This window comes from Leptodactylus fuscus, chromosome 3, assembly GCF_031893055.1.
Source record: "Leptodactylus fuscus isolate aLepFus1 chromosome 3, aLepFus1.hap2, whole genome shotgun sequence".
Classification (NCBI taxonomy): domain Eukaryota; kingdom Metazoa; phylum Chordata; class Amphibia; order Anura; family Leptodactylidae; genus Leptodactylus; species Leptodactylus fuscus.
In genome coordinates this window covers 8,391,757-8,407,688 of record NC_134267.1, presented here as the reverse complement: position 1 = coordinate 8,407,688, position 15,932 = coordinate 8,391,757, and the positions used below count along the sequence as shown (strand labels likewise).

Sequence of the window (15,932 nt, the reverse complement as noted above, 5' to 3'; positions counted from 1 at the left end):
CTGTCTTAGATTCTAACAGCACAGTTAGCATGCTTTTCTTAGGAGTTGGGTTGGTTCCTACGTTTGGGCACATTTAGGCTGAAGCTCTCCTGACAATCACTATTGACGCAACAAAATCGTCAGTGATCAATGGCACTGTATAAGACTTTAATGGCGGACAATACAGCGGACTAAAGATTGCGATCTTCATTTCACATTCACAGATTATATTTAATATGCCCCCAAAGAATAACTAGTTAGACTAGTCAGCAATCGGTCACGTAGCTTAGACTTTACTTTGAGCCACGGTATGGTGCAAGCCCTTAAAGAGGACCTTTCACCATATCCAGGCACATGCAGTGTTATATACTGCCAGAAAGCTGACAGTGCGCTGAATTCAGCGCACTGTCGGCTTTCCCGATCCGTGCCCGGTGTAAAGCGCTATCGGTCCCGGTACCGTAGCGCTTTACAGTCAGAAGGGCGTTTCTGACCATTAGCCAGAGACGTCCTTCTGCCTCGCGGCGCCAATCGCGCTGTGCTGTGGAGCGGGGAGGAACGCCCCCTCCCTCCCTGATAATACTCGTCTACGGACAAGCTGTGTGAGCAGAGGGAGGGGGAGTTCCTCACCGCTCCACAGCACAGCGCGATAGGCGCCGCGAGGCAGAAGGACGTCTCTGGCTAATGGTCAAAAACGCCCTTCTGACCATAGAAGAGCTACGGTACCGGGCCGTAAGCTCTTCACACCGGGCACAGATCGGGAAAGCCGACAGTGCGCTGAATTCAGCGCACTGTCAGCTTTCTGGCAGTATATAGAACTGCCTGTGCCCGGATATGGTGAAAGGTCCTCTTTAAGCTGCGGCCTCACGTTGCGGAAGCGCAACTTTTTTTTAATGCAGATTTTGCTGCGGTTTGTTGAGCCAAAGCCAAGAATGGCTACAAAAGGAAGGGGAAATATATAGGAAGTTCTTATAGTTCTCCCTTCTGCTCAGTCCAATCCTGGCTTTGGCTCAAAAAACTGCAGCAAAATCTGCAATAAAAAAAAGCTGCACAAGTGAAAGAAATCTTCCTGCTGTGGGTAAGAAGATTTTCATGGCAGAATTTGCCTGGCAGCAATCACCGCAGCAAAATTCACAGTGTAAACCCGGCCTCAGACTACATGAAATCACCCATGTATATGTGCTGGGTCCGTGGTTGAATGACATGGACATGTGCGGATGATGTCTATGGGCCGTCCATGCCACTATGGCATCATTCCCTTTCTTCAGTGTATAGGACCCGTCCTGAGTTTTGCTCCGGGCTCAGGGCCTCTGACATGTGTATGAGGCCTCTATAATATAATGGGTCATATGTAGTCATGATAAACACGGCTAGCTTACTGACGTTATACGCGGTCGTGTGACTTTCCTTGTGCTAGTTACATAGCTGACCATTTATTACAATGTATCAGTTTTGGTTAATGCAATAAGTCTGGATTCCAGATGTGTTGCTGGGTATTGCTTATACATCATGGCTTAGGCTAAATTCACATTTATTGGAGACTCCGCTGCAAAAACCGCCAGAGAGAAAATTCCAGCACAGGACGTTTCTCTTCGCCAGTTTCAGTATCAAAGCGGCAGACACCCGAAAAATCACATCCTGCTCTATGGCAGGGGTCGGGAACCTTCGTCTCTCCAGCTGTTGCAAAACTACAACTTCCAGCATGCATACTGGCTCTGCTGTTCTTGGAACTTCCATGGACGAGAATGGAGCATGCTGGGAGTTATAGTTTCACAGCAGCTGGAGAGCCGAAGGTTCCCTACCCCTGGTCTATGGGGTCCACCAGTGTCTGTTGGTAACCAGTGTTTTGGTCGTCAGGTTCATTGTTTGGGTCCCTCGATGGTCGCGGATGACAGAGATCTGGGCACAGATGTAAACCTAGCATCAGAATAATACATTGTAACAACATAGTAATATGGCTCGCATACCCTATGATTTGCTAATGTTACAATGATGCTCACAATAAATATCTGTATATGGGAATGTGTCTTCTTTCATGGCTATGTACAGGACCAGACATAAAAGACCTGACAAAAACAGTTCTTCAATGACTGTCTGTACGAGGTGGTATATAGCACACTTTATAGCAGCGCTCTGCCTTCCAAGCTGCTGCGTCACTTCTTAGTCACATGACTGCCTCTGCTCTACTCTGTGGACCTGCAACTGCAGTAGAGCGTAGTCAGTGACGTCACCGAGAGGCGGAGCAGCCTATGGCGAGGTTGTATATACAAACGCCCAACACCCTATAGAACCGGCTCCCGACCCTGAGTTTCTTCTCCATCTTCCTCCTCTCCTGATTTGACAGGGAATTGGGGGGCTGACTATAGTAAAGCCAGCCCCTATAGCAGTGATGGCGAACCTTTCAGAGACCGAGTGCCCAAACAGAAACCCAAAACCCACTAATTTATCACAAAGTGCCAACACGGCAATTTGACCTTAGTATTGTGCGGATCCAGAATTGTGGACAATTACGGACTGTCTGTAATAATATAACTTGTCTGCTATAAAACAGATACTGTGTGATAACAATAGTGAAGGGACCCCACAGAGTACAATATGGCCCACACACAGTACAATCTGCACCCCAGTGGCCTATACACAGTACAATCTGCACCCCAGTGGCCTATACACAGTACTATCTGCACCACAGTGGCCTATACACAGTACAATTTGCTCCGCAGTGGCCTATACACAGTACAATTTGCTCCGCAGTGGCCTATACACAGTACAATTTGCTCCGCAGTGGGCCCCACACAGTACAATCTGCTGCAAAGTGGCCCCACAGATGGGTGCTCACAGAGAGGGCTCTGAGTGCCATAGGTTCACCATCATGGCCCTATAGCATAGGTAATTGGGGGGCTGACTATAGTAAATCCAGCCCCTATAGCATAGGTAATTGCCTGTGAAATCAGGAGAGGAGGGAGGGGAAAAGCTATTTTGGGGTTGGGGGGCTGGTTCCGAGGTCAAAAACAACATATAAAAAAGCAAAACAAGAACCCATAGAGTCAGAGATAGAGCCCCCCAATCTAGCCAAATAGTACTGCGGGGTTGGAGTCAGGGACAGTTTGGGGTGAAGTTTTAATTGGAAATAAGTTACTGTCTTTGGCTACAAAATAAAAGAATCCATATGATTAATATTGTAGAATTAATTAGATGTATAGTTTGTATAATCAGAACGCGATCGACAAAGTCCAGAAAGAGGAAACAACAACCGGCCCAAAGGAGTCCAAACAGGACCTTCAGTGGACACCAGACACAATCCGAGCTGGGCGAGAAGAGACGGACGCGTCTTATGCTGAGGCCGATACGGCGGCTGGGTCAGTCTTATATTAAGATTTACAGAACATGAAATAAGTTTCTATGATTTACGTCTCATAAGTTTCCTAAATTCCTATGACAGTAAACATGTGACAAGCTCCGCACCTTATAAACTATTATATAATATTCAGTCATTTTTTTTGGATGTCAGACCTGGAGTTGGGAACTGTTTTACGACTCCAAAGCCCAGGTCTAAAGTCCACAACTAAGGTGGAAAGGTCAGTAAGTGCAACAGTCAGGAGAAGGGGGAGCGAAGACTGACTAATAACATGTCCGGCCTCCATGTCCTCACTGACAAAGTCCCAGGGTAGATATCGCTCCGTTCTGAGAACTCTCCAACAATGGGAAGGTGTCAGGAAATGAAGAGAATCTGAAATGTTACATTGTAAGAGCTGCAAGATGTTCTGTGGAGGTCCCAATATTTCAGTTTCTATCTCTAAGACCCCCATCAGGTAATACTGTATTGTGGCAAATTCATCAATCCCTGTATGCTAGAAGACTCTCATAGAGGGCTGGTATTAAGGGCCGTGAACATGTCCGAGTGTGCATTCCAGTTGGGGGCTGAGTTTATCATGGAATACAGTTAGTTCATTCCGTGATACATTCACATCTATGGGGCTTCTGGATCCATTCCGATAACACTGATGAGTATAGAGCAGGGCCTATTCTACTCGGAATGGAAGACCCCATAGATGCGAATGCATCATGGAATACACTTGGATGTCATCTGACTGCATTCCATTATAAATTTGGATGCACTCGGACAAGTGCATGGGCCCTAAGGTCCGTATATGGTGCAAGGTACTTTCTTGTGCCAAATGTGCGCCTCAAGCGGCGGGGATCGGGGCCAGGCCTCAACCTGACTCATTTATTAAAGCACATGGCAATTTCCTGCTGCAAGTTAGAATGGACATCTATGGCAGTTCCTAGCTAGTTGACGTAGATATCTCTTCTAGCTCCAGGACTTCCGGACTCTCGGTCCTGCACCCCATCAAGTCTGATTTACTATTTCGGTGTAATTACTAAACAACACAACAGTCTTCACCAGTGCCGGATTTATTACAGTGGCTGATACTGGCTGATACATCTGGTGCACCTGCCTAGTCTGTTACTATCACCTAACAGTTTTCTTACTTTGCGACAGAAAGTGGTATCAGAATTTTGGTGCACCCGTCCCATATTGAAGGGGTTAAGCTTTATTACTAATCTACAGCTTGGATCCTGGTACTGCATTTATTTTGCAGAACGCTGCTGGAATTCTCATTGCTGTATCTCTTGTGACCCTTGTCTAACTCTACCCAATGGGCCAGTGGTTTTAGTAGGGGGAAGTCGGTGACGTGAGTGGGAGTCAGAGCAGCAACATGGGGTACTGGAGGACCGGGGTGTATATTAGAAATAAAGCCTATTTGTATGTCATAGTGAGGCATAATAGAACTAATACTATATACTTACCTGTCTATTCAGCTGTGGATCTGCAAGGGAGTCTCCGTGCAGGTCCCCGGTATTCCAGGCCTTTGGCCCGCACAGTGGCTGAGCAGTGATTTTCTGGGCATCAGCGCTTACTCATCCCTGGTCACGTGATCTATCCAATGTGGCCAATCACTGCTCTTCATTTGGATTTTGCGCACTAGCCTATGTGGATTTGGGGCAACCATCTTTCTTGTGGGCAGCTTTGCTGTTGGTTCAAGTTAGGGTATTGGGTATGTAAGTTTACTAATAGGCCGTCATCTTTTGGAAATTTTTGGTTATCATTTATTTATTTATTTATTTATAGATGTTTATTTTTGCCTTTATCATCATTTTTGGTAGTGTTTCGGGTATCAACTTATACAGATATCATATCGCACCATGTCTCTTAGCGATCTAATTTACATAGGTGGTTTATAATCCTGTACTTATATATACTGTGATGAGATTATTACATTTCTGATATACACAGCTATGTGCCACAAATGCCACGAATTCCATTACTTTTTTCGAATTACACGTGAGTTGGGCTGTGGCTCCTTTTCCCTTGTTTTTTTCTATGTTATATGTTATTTTAAGCCTCGCTATGCCATAAAAAAGTAGAGCACCCCTTTAACCAGTGCAAGAAATGCACTCGTCAGCTTTGTTAGCTTTATGCCCTGTGTATACCATTCCTCTGCAAACCCGTTACTGGGGTAGAAAACAACCACCAAACCCTGTGTAGTCTGATGCTAAAGTCATACTGCCATTCATATGTCTCCTACATCTTGCTAACCTATAGTACCAGGATGTATGTAAGGAAAGCATAAGGGAATCAATGTTATCAGGGGTATAAAGTAAGGACCAGACGCAGAGGTCATCTACTGTGTTACCACTCAACCACATGGGAGATTTCTAGTTACCACTATGTGTAAGGTTGCTTCCTTTTTCCTATTTTAGAACAATGAACAATGGGAATGCTGTGAACCGAAACCGAATCTTGGAACAGAGCTTTGCCACAAATAATTTATAGTTGAGGCCTTTGGTTTTTATAACAAACTAGCAGTACCCGCGACTTCGTCCGCCGCCCCCTGACACCCTGTGCAACCCACCTCCTGCGCACGCCCGGGCCCACCGTCTTCAATGCACCCTCCCTCATGTGTCTCCCCCGCCGTGGCGCACCCTTTACCGCCAGTCCTGCCCGAACGCCCCACCGTCCCCTCTCCGCGGCTTGCAACAATGGCCCCCGATGGTTGAAGATATGTAAATCACGCCCCGCTGCACCCCTACCACAGTTCCCTGCGGGCCCACCCCTGGATACCTGGCTCCGCATTCCCCGCTGGACCTCCAACATCCCATTCCCCCCCCCCTCTCTGCATCCCTGGACCCCCAGCATGACTTCCCCCCCCCCCCCCGCAACAACCCTTTTCATCCACGGACCCCCAACATCCCCCCCCCCCCCAACAACCCTGTTCATCCACGGAGCCCCGACATCCCTCTTCCTCCCCCCCCCCCCCCCCCCATGCACTGTGAAAGCCCCTAATCCCCGCAGACAGCAAGCCCTACCTGGAGGCTGCTATAGGGCGTCTCGGCGCTGCGGCGTGGTAGCCAGAGTCCCGTGGCTGTTTTTCCCTGCTGCTTATGCGGCCGTCTGGCGATTGGGTGCTGATGCGGCGAGAATTTCTGCCGGCTCCACGCTCCCGGCTGGCTTGGCAGCGTCGCTCCGGACCCAGGAGAAGCCGCCATTTTCTCCAGCACGGACTCTGTGACTGGTGCCACCCACGCAATGCCACGAACCTATGAGGCTGCTCAGCTTCCCCTGCGGCCTGGCCCCAGACTGCAGCCACGCAATCGCAGCCCAGTTGAAAGACCTGCGATGACGCCATCTCAGGTCCTACAGCGGAGGCAGAGAGAGCATTCGCCGGTCGCGGTCGGGATACCGGGTGAGTGTGAGACCTAAGAAGTAGCCTATTGCTCCTTCCTTTTGAATATGTAGGTATGTGTGAAATGTCACCTAAATCCGTTCAGCCGTTTGGCTGTGATTGAGGAACAAACATCCAAACACACAAACTATAATATTAATAGGATACATTGTGTAGTAGCAAAGCGTGCTAGGCAGTGTCCAGAGGAGCTGAGAAATCTACAAATAACATCAGAGGTCGCCTGTCTTATATACTGTACATCAAGCATGCTCACTACTATTACAGATATTACAAAAAAAAATAAAAATAAAATGGATATACGATTTTTAAAAAACATTAAATGGATTTTAATATAGATACTCTAGTTAGAGTACATTCATCATCAATCCGTAAAAATGGACCAACAACAAAAATACAGACAACTGTGCGTTACAGAAAGATATAAACAGTGTATCGCTGTCACATTTAGGAGAGAAGACGCCCATCGGCAAACAGTCTTTACTCCATCGAGTTAGCAAATTCGGCGTAATCAATGTATCCGTCGTTATTCTTATCGTCGTCCCGTAGAACGTCGTCTATCATGTTCATCATTTCTTGCTCGGATAAATCCTGGGTGTGGTCATTGCTCCCCTAAAAGAAGAACCAAAGATTGGATTAGCTTGTCTGTATCTTCTATTAGGGGGCAGATACGTTTTTTTTTTTTGGATGATGGAAAAAATTTCTAAAAGTTTGCCATAGGTTTAATGAGGGTTCGGGCCTGTTCACACAGTCGGAAATTTCGGCTATCCTGGGCACTTCGGCAATCTCCGGCACTGCCATTGATGTGAATGAGAGCCCCATCCACCGCTGGTCATGCCTACACTAAATATGGCTGCAGTCAGGATGAACGTGCAGCAGTGGGAAAAGGAACCTTGTTCTCGGGATCGTTGGGGGTCTCAGACACCCACCAATCAGGTATTATGGACACAGGATACATAGTATTAGTAACCCAAGAATAAGATATTAAGTCAGGAAAACATCAGGGTTAGGTAGGACACGGTGGTGGAGTTAAAGGGATTATCCAGGGAATATTTCTCACTCCCTTCGCGCCCATGTCCTTTATGTATTTGTACATCGGCTTTCTGTCCTCAGATCACATGACTGGAACTAATTTTCTGCACCCATCTCGTTCTTCTCCTCTCCATGTTCAATGATAGTATGTGTATATGGTGACTACCAGTCTCCATCATTGCAATAGTAATGCCAGCCCCCATTGACATGTTATACCAATGAACATGGATAGGAGGGAGTCGGTGCTGGTTCCCAGCATGTGATCCAGTGTCAGAAAACACCCAGAATCCTGCCATCCAACATATAGAACCCGGGCAAGAGGTGAGTAAGACATTGCCCGTGTACAATCCCTTTAAAGGGGGCCATGAAACAAGCTCAGGCCCGCAGTGATGACACTTTACTCTGGAATGGAAGTCAAAGGGCCACTGCAAACAAGTCATAGGCTGTGTAGTAGTAGTAATAGTAATAGTAGGGGGACATTGCCATATGGCAGTTCCCAATAGTTTGTATGTATAGCCACAAAGGTTTGTTGGGTCAAGCAGAGGCGGTGAGGGTGCTGGGAAGATATAGCAGCAGATAAGAAAATATCTGAGGTCTAAATTAATTTCAGGGGTCACGTTCCCCACTTCCGCATTAGTCTGTGGTGGAATTTTGGGGTCTGACTGATACAAAAGTGTCAGGGCGCACTTTATAACCAACCAAGATTTTGGCCCATCTAATGAAATGTTAAGTAGCTGCAGGAACCAACTGCAACCCACAAAGACAACACGGCGGGTGTATTACGGTGACATTTCATCCATGTATAGAAGAAGTTAGGGTTTTCGGAAGGGGTACTCTATCTACATGACCTGGACATTATGTTTATGTAGCAAAAATATGGTAACTGGTTTACATTATATGACAAGGGTGTCAAAGTCAAGAGTGTGTACTCGTAGAGACGTTCACTCCTATTCTGCGGCCTTAGATTTTGGTTACAAACCTCTTTATGCACATGCGAGATTGCAGTTGCCAGCTCGAGGCCGTCTAATAAACTGTTGCCGTCGTAGTCGTGCATCTTGAAATAATGGAGCTGCAGCTCCTGAGGGGACATTTCTGCCTCTGGATACTGAACGACTCCTTCCAAGTGCTCCATTATGTGTCTGCGGGAAAGAGCGAGAAACTAAAGATTAATAATCGGCAAAGCTACAAAATACAAAGATATAATCTACATAGAATGCAATGCAACGCGGAAAATTACTTGTAGACACAAAAACTTGCACTTCACATCTCCCAGGATCCCTGCTAGCTCACTATTAGAGATGGACGAACCTCTGAGGATTCGTTTCAGGTTCGGCCAAATATTTGTTTTGGGCCAAGCTTGTTTGGATAGAATCGGAAGCAGAATGATTATACTTTGGGGTCTTTCTGAGCTTGGAGTATAGTAGGTGGCTGCATTAAAAAAAATAAAATACATTTATACTCGTCTTCCCTCACTGCTTTTTGGGCCCCCTTCTGTTTCGTGTTGAACCTGAAAGTTTTGGAAAATGCATGCTAAATCTAGTTCGATCCAAACTTGTTTGCTCATCTCTATTCATTGTCTATGCAAGTCAAGCTCTGCTGATTTGCATTCTGGAGCACGTCGTGTATATAGTAGGAGAACCTAGTGCAGCAAGAAGTTTGGAAGACTCCTACAATAAAAGCAGGGCGTCCGGTGTACAAAGCGAGCAGCACCCTGAAGTAATAGCATAGGCAGAGCTCTGCAGTAATGCAATAGTACAGGGCCTGGGTTAACTAGTGACATACTATTACGGCACAGGACGAAAATGGGCGAAGGCTTGGGAAAATACTGGATTTCTCAAAGAGATGCAACATGAAGACTCATTTAAAGGGGTCTTCCAGAGGTATAACACCCAGACCCAGCACTAATCTGATGATTCAGCAACCTCCTGGCGCAGGAAGCTACTGCACTGGATGGGGATAGTCGCAGCTCAACCCCTATTCAAGTAATAGTCACGGAGCTGCAGTATCCAGCGGCACTGCTATACAGTAGATGGGCTACCTGTGTGCTTTGGGCCTCATTCACTTCCAGCACCAGGATCAGCTGATCGGTGCCGGGTCTGGGTCTGGATAGATTATTACTATGGCCTCCATTTAAAGCTTTGGGGATCATTCTTGGAGCTTGGGAAGAATGGCGTTTAGGACTCAGGTCACTACTGGTGGATTGTTATAAGCTTTATAGTCATTGTAATGCTTGTTACAGCTTTTATTGCTTGAGTGCCTATGTTATTTACAAAACCTCTTCTACCTGCAAGACTTCAAAGAAAAAGGAAAATCAGAGGACTGCCGAACTCCTGAACCTTCCCTCACCGGAACAAAAGCGGAAGTGAGGACTAGAGGAGTAGGATTTATATTAAATGTTGTGTCCATTGTGGAAATTCATGGGCAACGCTTATCACCTTTAGAGATGTTGCTGTAGAAGGAACGAAGTGCTAAGGCTAGGAGTCGAATAATGGTGAGGGATATACGGGGTTAACGATAAATTAATAGAAGGTGTCTCAATGTTATTTAGAAATAGCTATGCAATAGGTGTCATCCAGAATGTTCTTTTAAAAAGCAGAAGTAGCTATTTTCTAGGAAACATGTGACCACAATGAAAGAGCACGTACCTACCTGTATTTTCGTGTTAAAGGAATTGTACCATGAAGGAGACTTATCCACAGCATAGGGATTAAAGGGATTCTACCATTAAAACACATTTCTTTCTCGTTGACACGTAGGAATAGCCTTAAGAAAGTCTATTCTTCTCCTACCTTTAGATGTCTTCTCCGTGCCGCCGTTCCGTAGAAATCCCAGTTTTTATCGGTATGCAAATTAGTTCTCTTGCAGCACTGAGGGCGGGCCCCAGCGCTCCAACAGCACTGGGGGCGTCCCCAATGCTGCCAGAGAAATCTTTCCAGGGCCGCCTCCATCTTCTTCAGGAACGTCCTCTTCACGCATAGTCAAACTTGTAGGCCTTGGGCCAACTGCACATGTCTACGGCCACAAGAAAAATGGCTGCTTACACAGTAAGCAAGTGGCCATTTTCTTGTGGCCTGTGGGCATGCGCAGTCGGCTCTGCCTGAGGCCTACAAGTTTGACCGCCTGCGCCGGAAGAAGACGCGTGAAGAGGACGTTCCTGAAGAAGATGGAGGCAGTGCTGGAGAGATTTCTCTCGCAGCATTGGGGACACCCTCTGTGCTGTTTGAGCGCTGGGGCCCGTCACCCAGTGCTGCGAGGGAACTCATTTGCATACCGACGAAAACCGGGATTTCTATGGAACAGCTGAGCGGAGAAGACATCTAAAGGTAGGAGAAGAAGAGCCTTTCTTAAGGCTATTCCTACATGTCAACGAGAAAGAAATGTGTTTTAATGGTAGAATCCCTTTAAGTGCACGATTGCTGGTCCAGAATACCCAGAGATCAAGAGGATGGGGAGACCAAAAGTCCCTCTAAAGCAGGGGTAGGGAACGTACGGCTCTCCAGCTGTTGCAAAACTACAACTCCCAGCATGCATACTAGCTCTGCTGTTCTGGGAACTCCCATGGAAGTGAATGGAGCATGCTGGGAGTTGTGGTTTCACAGCAGCTGGAGAGCCGCAGGTTCCCTACCCCTGCTCTAAAGCCTTCTTGTGAATAGAGCACCAGTGCACATGTGTGATCGCTGCTTCATTCACTGCTATGGGGCTGCCAGAACTATAATCTCATGTAGCCCCATAGAAGTGAATGGAGCACAGGCCACACTGGCGGCTTCGCTCACAAGGCTTTAGGGGCACTTTCTGTTCCCCGTTTTCCTAATCGCCGAAGGATCCAGTGGTCAGGTCCCCAAAAATCAGACACTTATCCCCTATCCTGTGTATAAGGGACAAGTGTTCTTAACAGCACAACCCCTTTAAGGTCAAAAGTTTATTACAGGTCAGTCTACTTACTCCTTATCGTGTACCACATTTTTATCGAAACGACTGCCGGTGTGCGTCTCCGTTTCCACTTTTGGATGTACGTGCTCTTCTGCTATTGCGGACAATATTAATACTGCAGAGACCAGACCACAGAAGAGACAGGAGGGGTACGTCTTGTGGGACGGCATTGTGTTCCTAAGAAACAAACAAAGATTAAAGACAAAGGACACACATCTCCGCACCGTATACAAGGTAGTAGTGGTATAGCCTGCAGCCTATGGATGGAAACAAGTGGGAGACAAGATGGCGCTGACCCTCTAATATGTATAGGGGTGTCCTGACATGGGGCAGTTAAAGGGGTTTTCTTGGAGTTAAATATTGATGACATACCCTTAGAATAGGTTACCAATATCTGATCGTGGGGGGTTCGACATGTGGTCCCCCAAAGTATATAAGTGTCTGCTGCAGACTCTTTACTGAATACTGAGCGCCATATATTGCGTCTGGGCTGTGCTTGGTATTGCAGCTGAGCCCGAGTCACTTGAATGGGACTGAGCTGCAAACCCATTGGTCTGTACAGATTACAATATTCCATATTTTCCCTAATAGGACACCTATTTAAATAATTTGCAAAATCGGTCACTTGGGTAAAGGGTAGAAGAACCTTCAGAGAGTTTATTCAGAAGTCGCTCTCTTTGAGTTGGACAGCAGCCAAACGCTGGTGCAAATACTTTGTCAAATTTACTTCGGCAAACAAGCCACACTCCAGAGCGAGGGATACGACGCGCTTCACGTAATTGCTTGGCAAGAAGCGAAACCGTGTAAAAGTAAAAGGGATTATCTTATTTCACAAGAGAACAGATTACCGGAGAAGTAATTGGACATATCCATGTAGTGCACAGTAAAGTCGCGCTCTCTATGGGTAATATATGCTGGCGAATCACCCGTCAGAGGGTACAGGAGATTCTGCAATGCCAGGTATATGACAAACACATTAGAGACCCCTTCCCCATAGACTGCAGTTATTGGTCCCATTTGGGGGACCTGGAACTGATAGAATATCAGCATTGCCATCTTTATATGTAGAGTATACGATCAGTCTAATATCTGGGATCCCCGCCGATCCTGAGACATGATTCTTAGTCCTGGCGGACTGATTTGTCCCCTTGTTTTAATGGGTTAATAGTTTTACCGCCCAAGGTGTGTTTTTTTTTTATAGTCGCACATGGAGCCTTACTCTGTATCTGTGCAAAACCAGGGCAAGTCGTGCCATGCAGATCCTGGGTGTCAGCCATATACTGTGGGCTAGGGATGGCGACACGGCTTATTACACCTCCGTGGGCTCTGCTGTACCCCTGTACGCCTCCGTTTTTATAGCGTATATTCTGTACGATGGAGGCACGTTCGGACGTTGCATTACGGTCGATGTTAACCCTAGAGGCTCTGCATCCTAGATGTATTGCATGAGGCGACTTAGGCTGCAGATTTTACATAGGAAAAATCGGCCTCATATTACAGTCCTAGCCAAGGGAATGACATTTTAAAGAGGTAACATTTTCCAGAAATACCGATGACCTCTTCTGAGGAGCGGTTTTCAATATAAGTTTGAGAACAGGGGCCCCAGTATCACACCGGGATACCAAGGGCCCACTAGTGGAATTCATTCTGGGGCCCAACTATACAGAAAAAAGATAATATTGCCTAATTTTTTCCCCGCATTAGCTCGCTACCTAAGCTTTGCTTTAGATGGGGACTGTGAGCAACATGACTGGTGATGGCGGCCTCGCAGTGACAGTAAGAAGATGGGGCCCAGGAGGGAGGATAGTGCTTGGGCTACCTGTCTCTATGTCCCTTAAGAGCTGTGCCGTGCACTACTCTTGCAGGGTTAGGGGCTCCATTTGCTCAGACCCCCACCAATCAGCTGGTGAAGAGACAGTGGCTTACAGATGAGCGCTGCAGTCTCGTTATTACTTAGCAAGCACAGCGCCGTACACTGCATGGTGGCTGTTCTTGGTATTGCAGCTTGACTAACGATCACGTGCTTGATCAAAGTGCCGTCACATGACTTAGGTGTCACTGATATGTGAGGTCTCCAGGTGTCAGATCCCTGCCCAGGGGCGTTGCTGTAGATGACGCCACCGGGCCCTGGACCCCGAGGTGGCCCCGTGTCTACCACTATTCTAAATGGAACTAAGTTAGGGGCCCTTGATCGATTTTGCACGGGGCCCGGGGGCTTCGAGTGACATCTCTAATATCGACGACGGATCCTACATTAAGGTCATCCATATTTTAGTGCCAGAAATCTCCTTTGACAAATCCCATTCGCAGCAGCTGAAATCTGCCTGGAAATGGCTCAGGGAACGTAGGATTTATATAGGGCTCGTGTTCGGGATTTAGTAAACTCCATTCACTTGCATGGGAGGAGGACGGAGCACGGAGAGGACGCGGAAATCTGCATCAAATACGCAATGTGTGAACTTAGCCTAATACAGAGCTGGAGGGAGTCTTTGTGCATGGCATGTTCCATCCCTTGCTGCAATGGGGGGGTTCTCTATGCTGTAATACTAAATACAGACACAATGGTACAGTCCTCTAACTATATATAGCTTTGTTCCTGAAGACAAGTTGTCTTGGTGAAGTTGTGAGACGCAGCCGCTTGCAGTGACTGTATAAAGTATCCCCACGTCCCTCATACTTGTATATATAGGTGTATAGGCCGGTGTAGCGGGTACTTACCGTCCACAGGCAGCGCTCAGCCTTACTATAGCACTAACCTCCCGTCACCCGGCTGTACCGCTGACTACAACCTCAGGCAGCACCTCCGCAGGCCCAACTATCTGCGCGCCGAGCCCACACACAAGCCTCAGCCAGGACGCCAGCGATCAGTCGCCGCTCTACTGCTCTGGCCTAGAGTGGGATCTTTTGGGCATGCGCAGTAGCGTCCAGCCTCGCTGAATTTGACATCGGTGTGTTTGTACTGAGACGTGTAACTATCTCACTAGGAGACGAAGACACCGGAGAGGCGGCGGCCATAGTGCAGTGTGTGAGAGAGCAGGCCTGATAGTCATGGCAGCCATGGAAGGGCCAGCTCCGGCTAATGCCACTGAAACAAGACTTGGCCACTGTGGCGCAGTCGCTGTATGCTCAGATACCCTAAGGGCTCGTTCACACGGAGTAAACGCGGCACGCAATGTGCCGCTTTTACGGGGACGTTTGCACCGCGATTTTGACGGTGCATGTTTGCGGTCTTGTTAACGCCGCGACCGTCAAAATTGCGGCGCAAACGTCCCTTAAACGCGGCGCATTGCGTGCCGCGCACACAGGCGGACGCTCATTCAAGTGAATGGTTTTGAACGGGTGTCCGTCCCCTGTCCAGTTTCGCGGGGCAGAAGACGGAAACCGTCCGGATTGGCTAAACCGGAGACCGGGCGCCATAACGGACGCTGACAGATCTGTCATAAATACCGCCTAGATTTCAATAGGATTTGATCTGTTATCCGCTAGTGTCCGTGTTCAACAAATTCGTCACATGTATAATACGCGGCGCAATTGTGTCCATTCAAAATAATGGACGTGTGACAGACGTGAAGTGTCTGCTATTTTTTAACATTAGGGCTAAAGTACAGTGATGGCGTCTGTTATACTTTTCGTTATTATCCGTTTTTTCTGCACATGCTCAGAAAATAGAACAAAAAAAAAAAAGCAAAGAAGCAGACGCTAATACTATACACTGGTGCATAAACTGGATCGGTAAAAAACACATTAACATGAGATAGTGTCAGTGCTACTATTATTATTATTGTTTATATAGCACCATTAAAGAGGTTGTCCCATCACAAGGATCCTATCTATACTGCTTGTTAATGTGGATGTAAGACTTTTCCTAAATACAATGCTTCAGCAAAACTGCTTTGTTTGTCCACTAGCTTAATTTATTCACTTCATTGTTGACACTGCGTTTCTATGGCCCTTGGGATTATCTGCTGAAATGTCAAGTGACTAGCTGCCTGCTCTCAGGGGGGAGGGAGGAGGGGCTAAGTGCACAGGAGCAAGCCTGTGTCTGTAGCTATTCCTGTGTCTACACCACACATGTGACCTAGCTTCCTGCTCTCATATAAAGGAGGGGGGAACTGAGTGCTGCTTTCTTATATAAAACAGTCTACATCCTAGTGGGCTAAAGGACCTGGTCCCTCTGCTCACTAGGATTTAGCCGACTCTATATAGAACAAGCTAAACCAAGCGTTATAGGAACTTTGATGACATCACAGG

At 47.1% G+C, this 15,932-nt stretch overlaps 1 protein-coding gene across 1 annotated transcript; it reads right to left on the bottom strand.

The window, feature by feature from the left end:
• Positions 1-7,086: 7,086 nt before the first annotated feature.
• Positions 7,087-14,499, bottom strand: MCFD2 (multiple coagulation factor deficiency 2, ER cargo receptor complex subunit). Its single transcript, XM_075266476.1, has 4 exons — positions 14,400-14,499; positions 11,694-11,858; positions 8,731-8,890; positions 7,087-7,331 (listed from the first exon to the last, which is right to left on the bottom strand). The coding sequence occupies exons 2-4, from the start codon at positions 11,849-11,851 to the stop codon at positions 7,200-7,202; spliced, it is 450 nt and encodes a 149-aa protein (XP_075122577.1). The 5' UTR covers positions 11,852-11,858; positions 14,400-14,499; the 3' UTR covers positions 7,087-7,199.
• Positions 14,500-15,932: the final 1,433 nt, after the last annotated feature.

Coding starts and splice junctions, on each gene's coding strand:
- MCFD2 (XM_075266476.1), bottom strand. CDS start 11,851: ATGCCGTCCCACAAGACGTACCCCTCCTGTCTCTTCTGTGGTCTGGTC. Junction 8,891..11,693: donor AATGTGGTACACGATAAGGA/GTAAGTAGACTG, acceptor TCTTTCCCGCAG/ACACATAATGGAGCACTTGG. Junction 7,332..8,730: donor TCTCGCATGTGCATAAAGAG/GTTTGTAACCAA, acceptor TTCTTCTTTTAG/GGGAGCAATGACCACACCCA.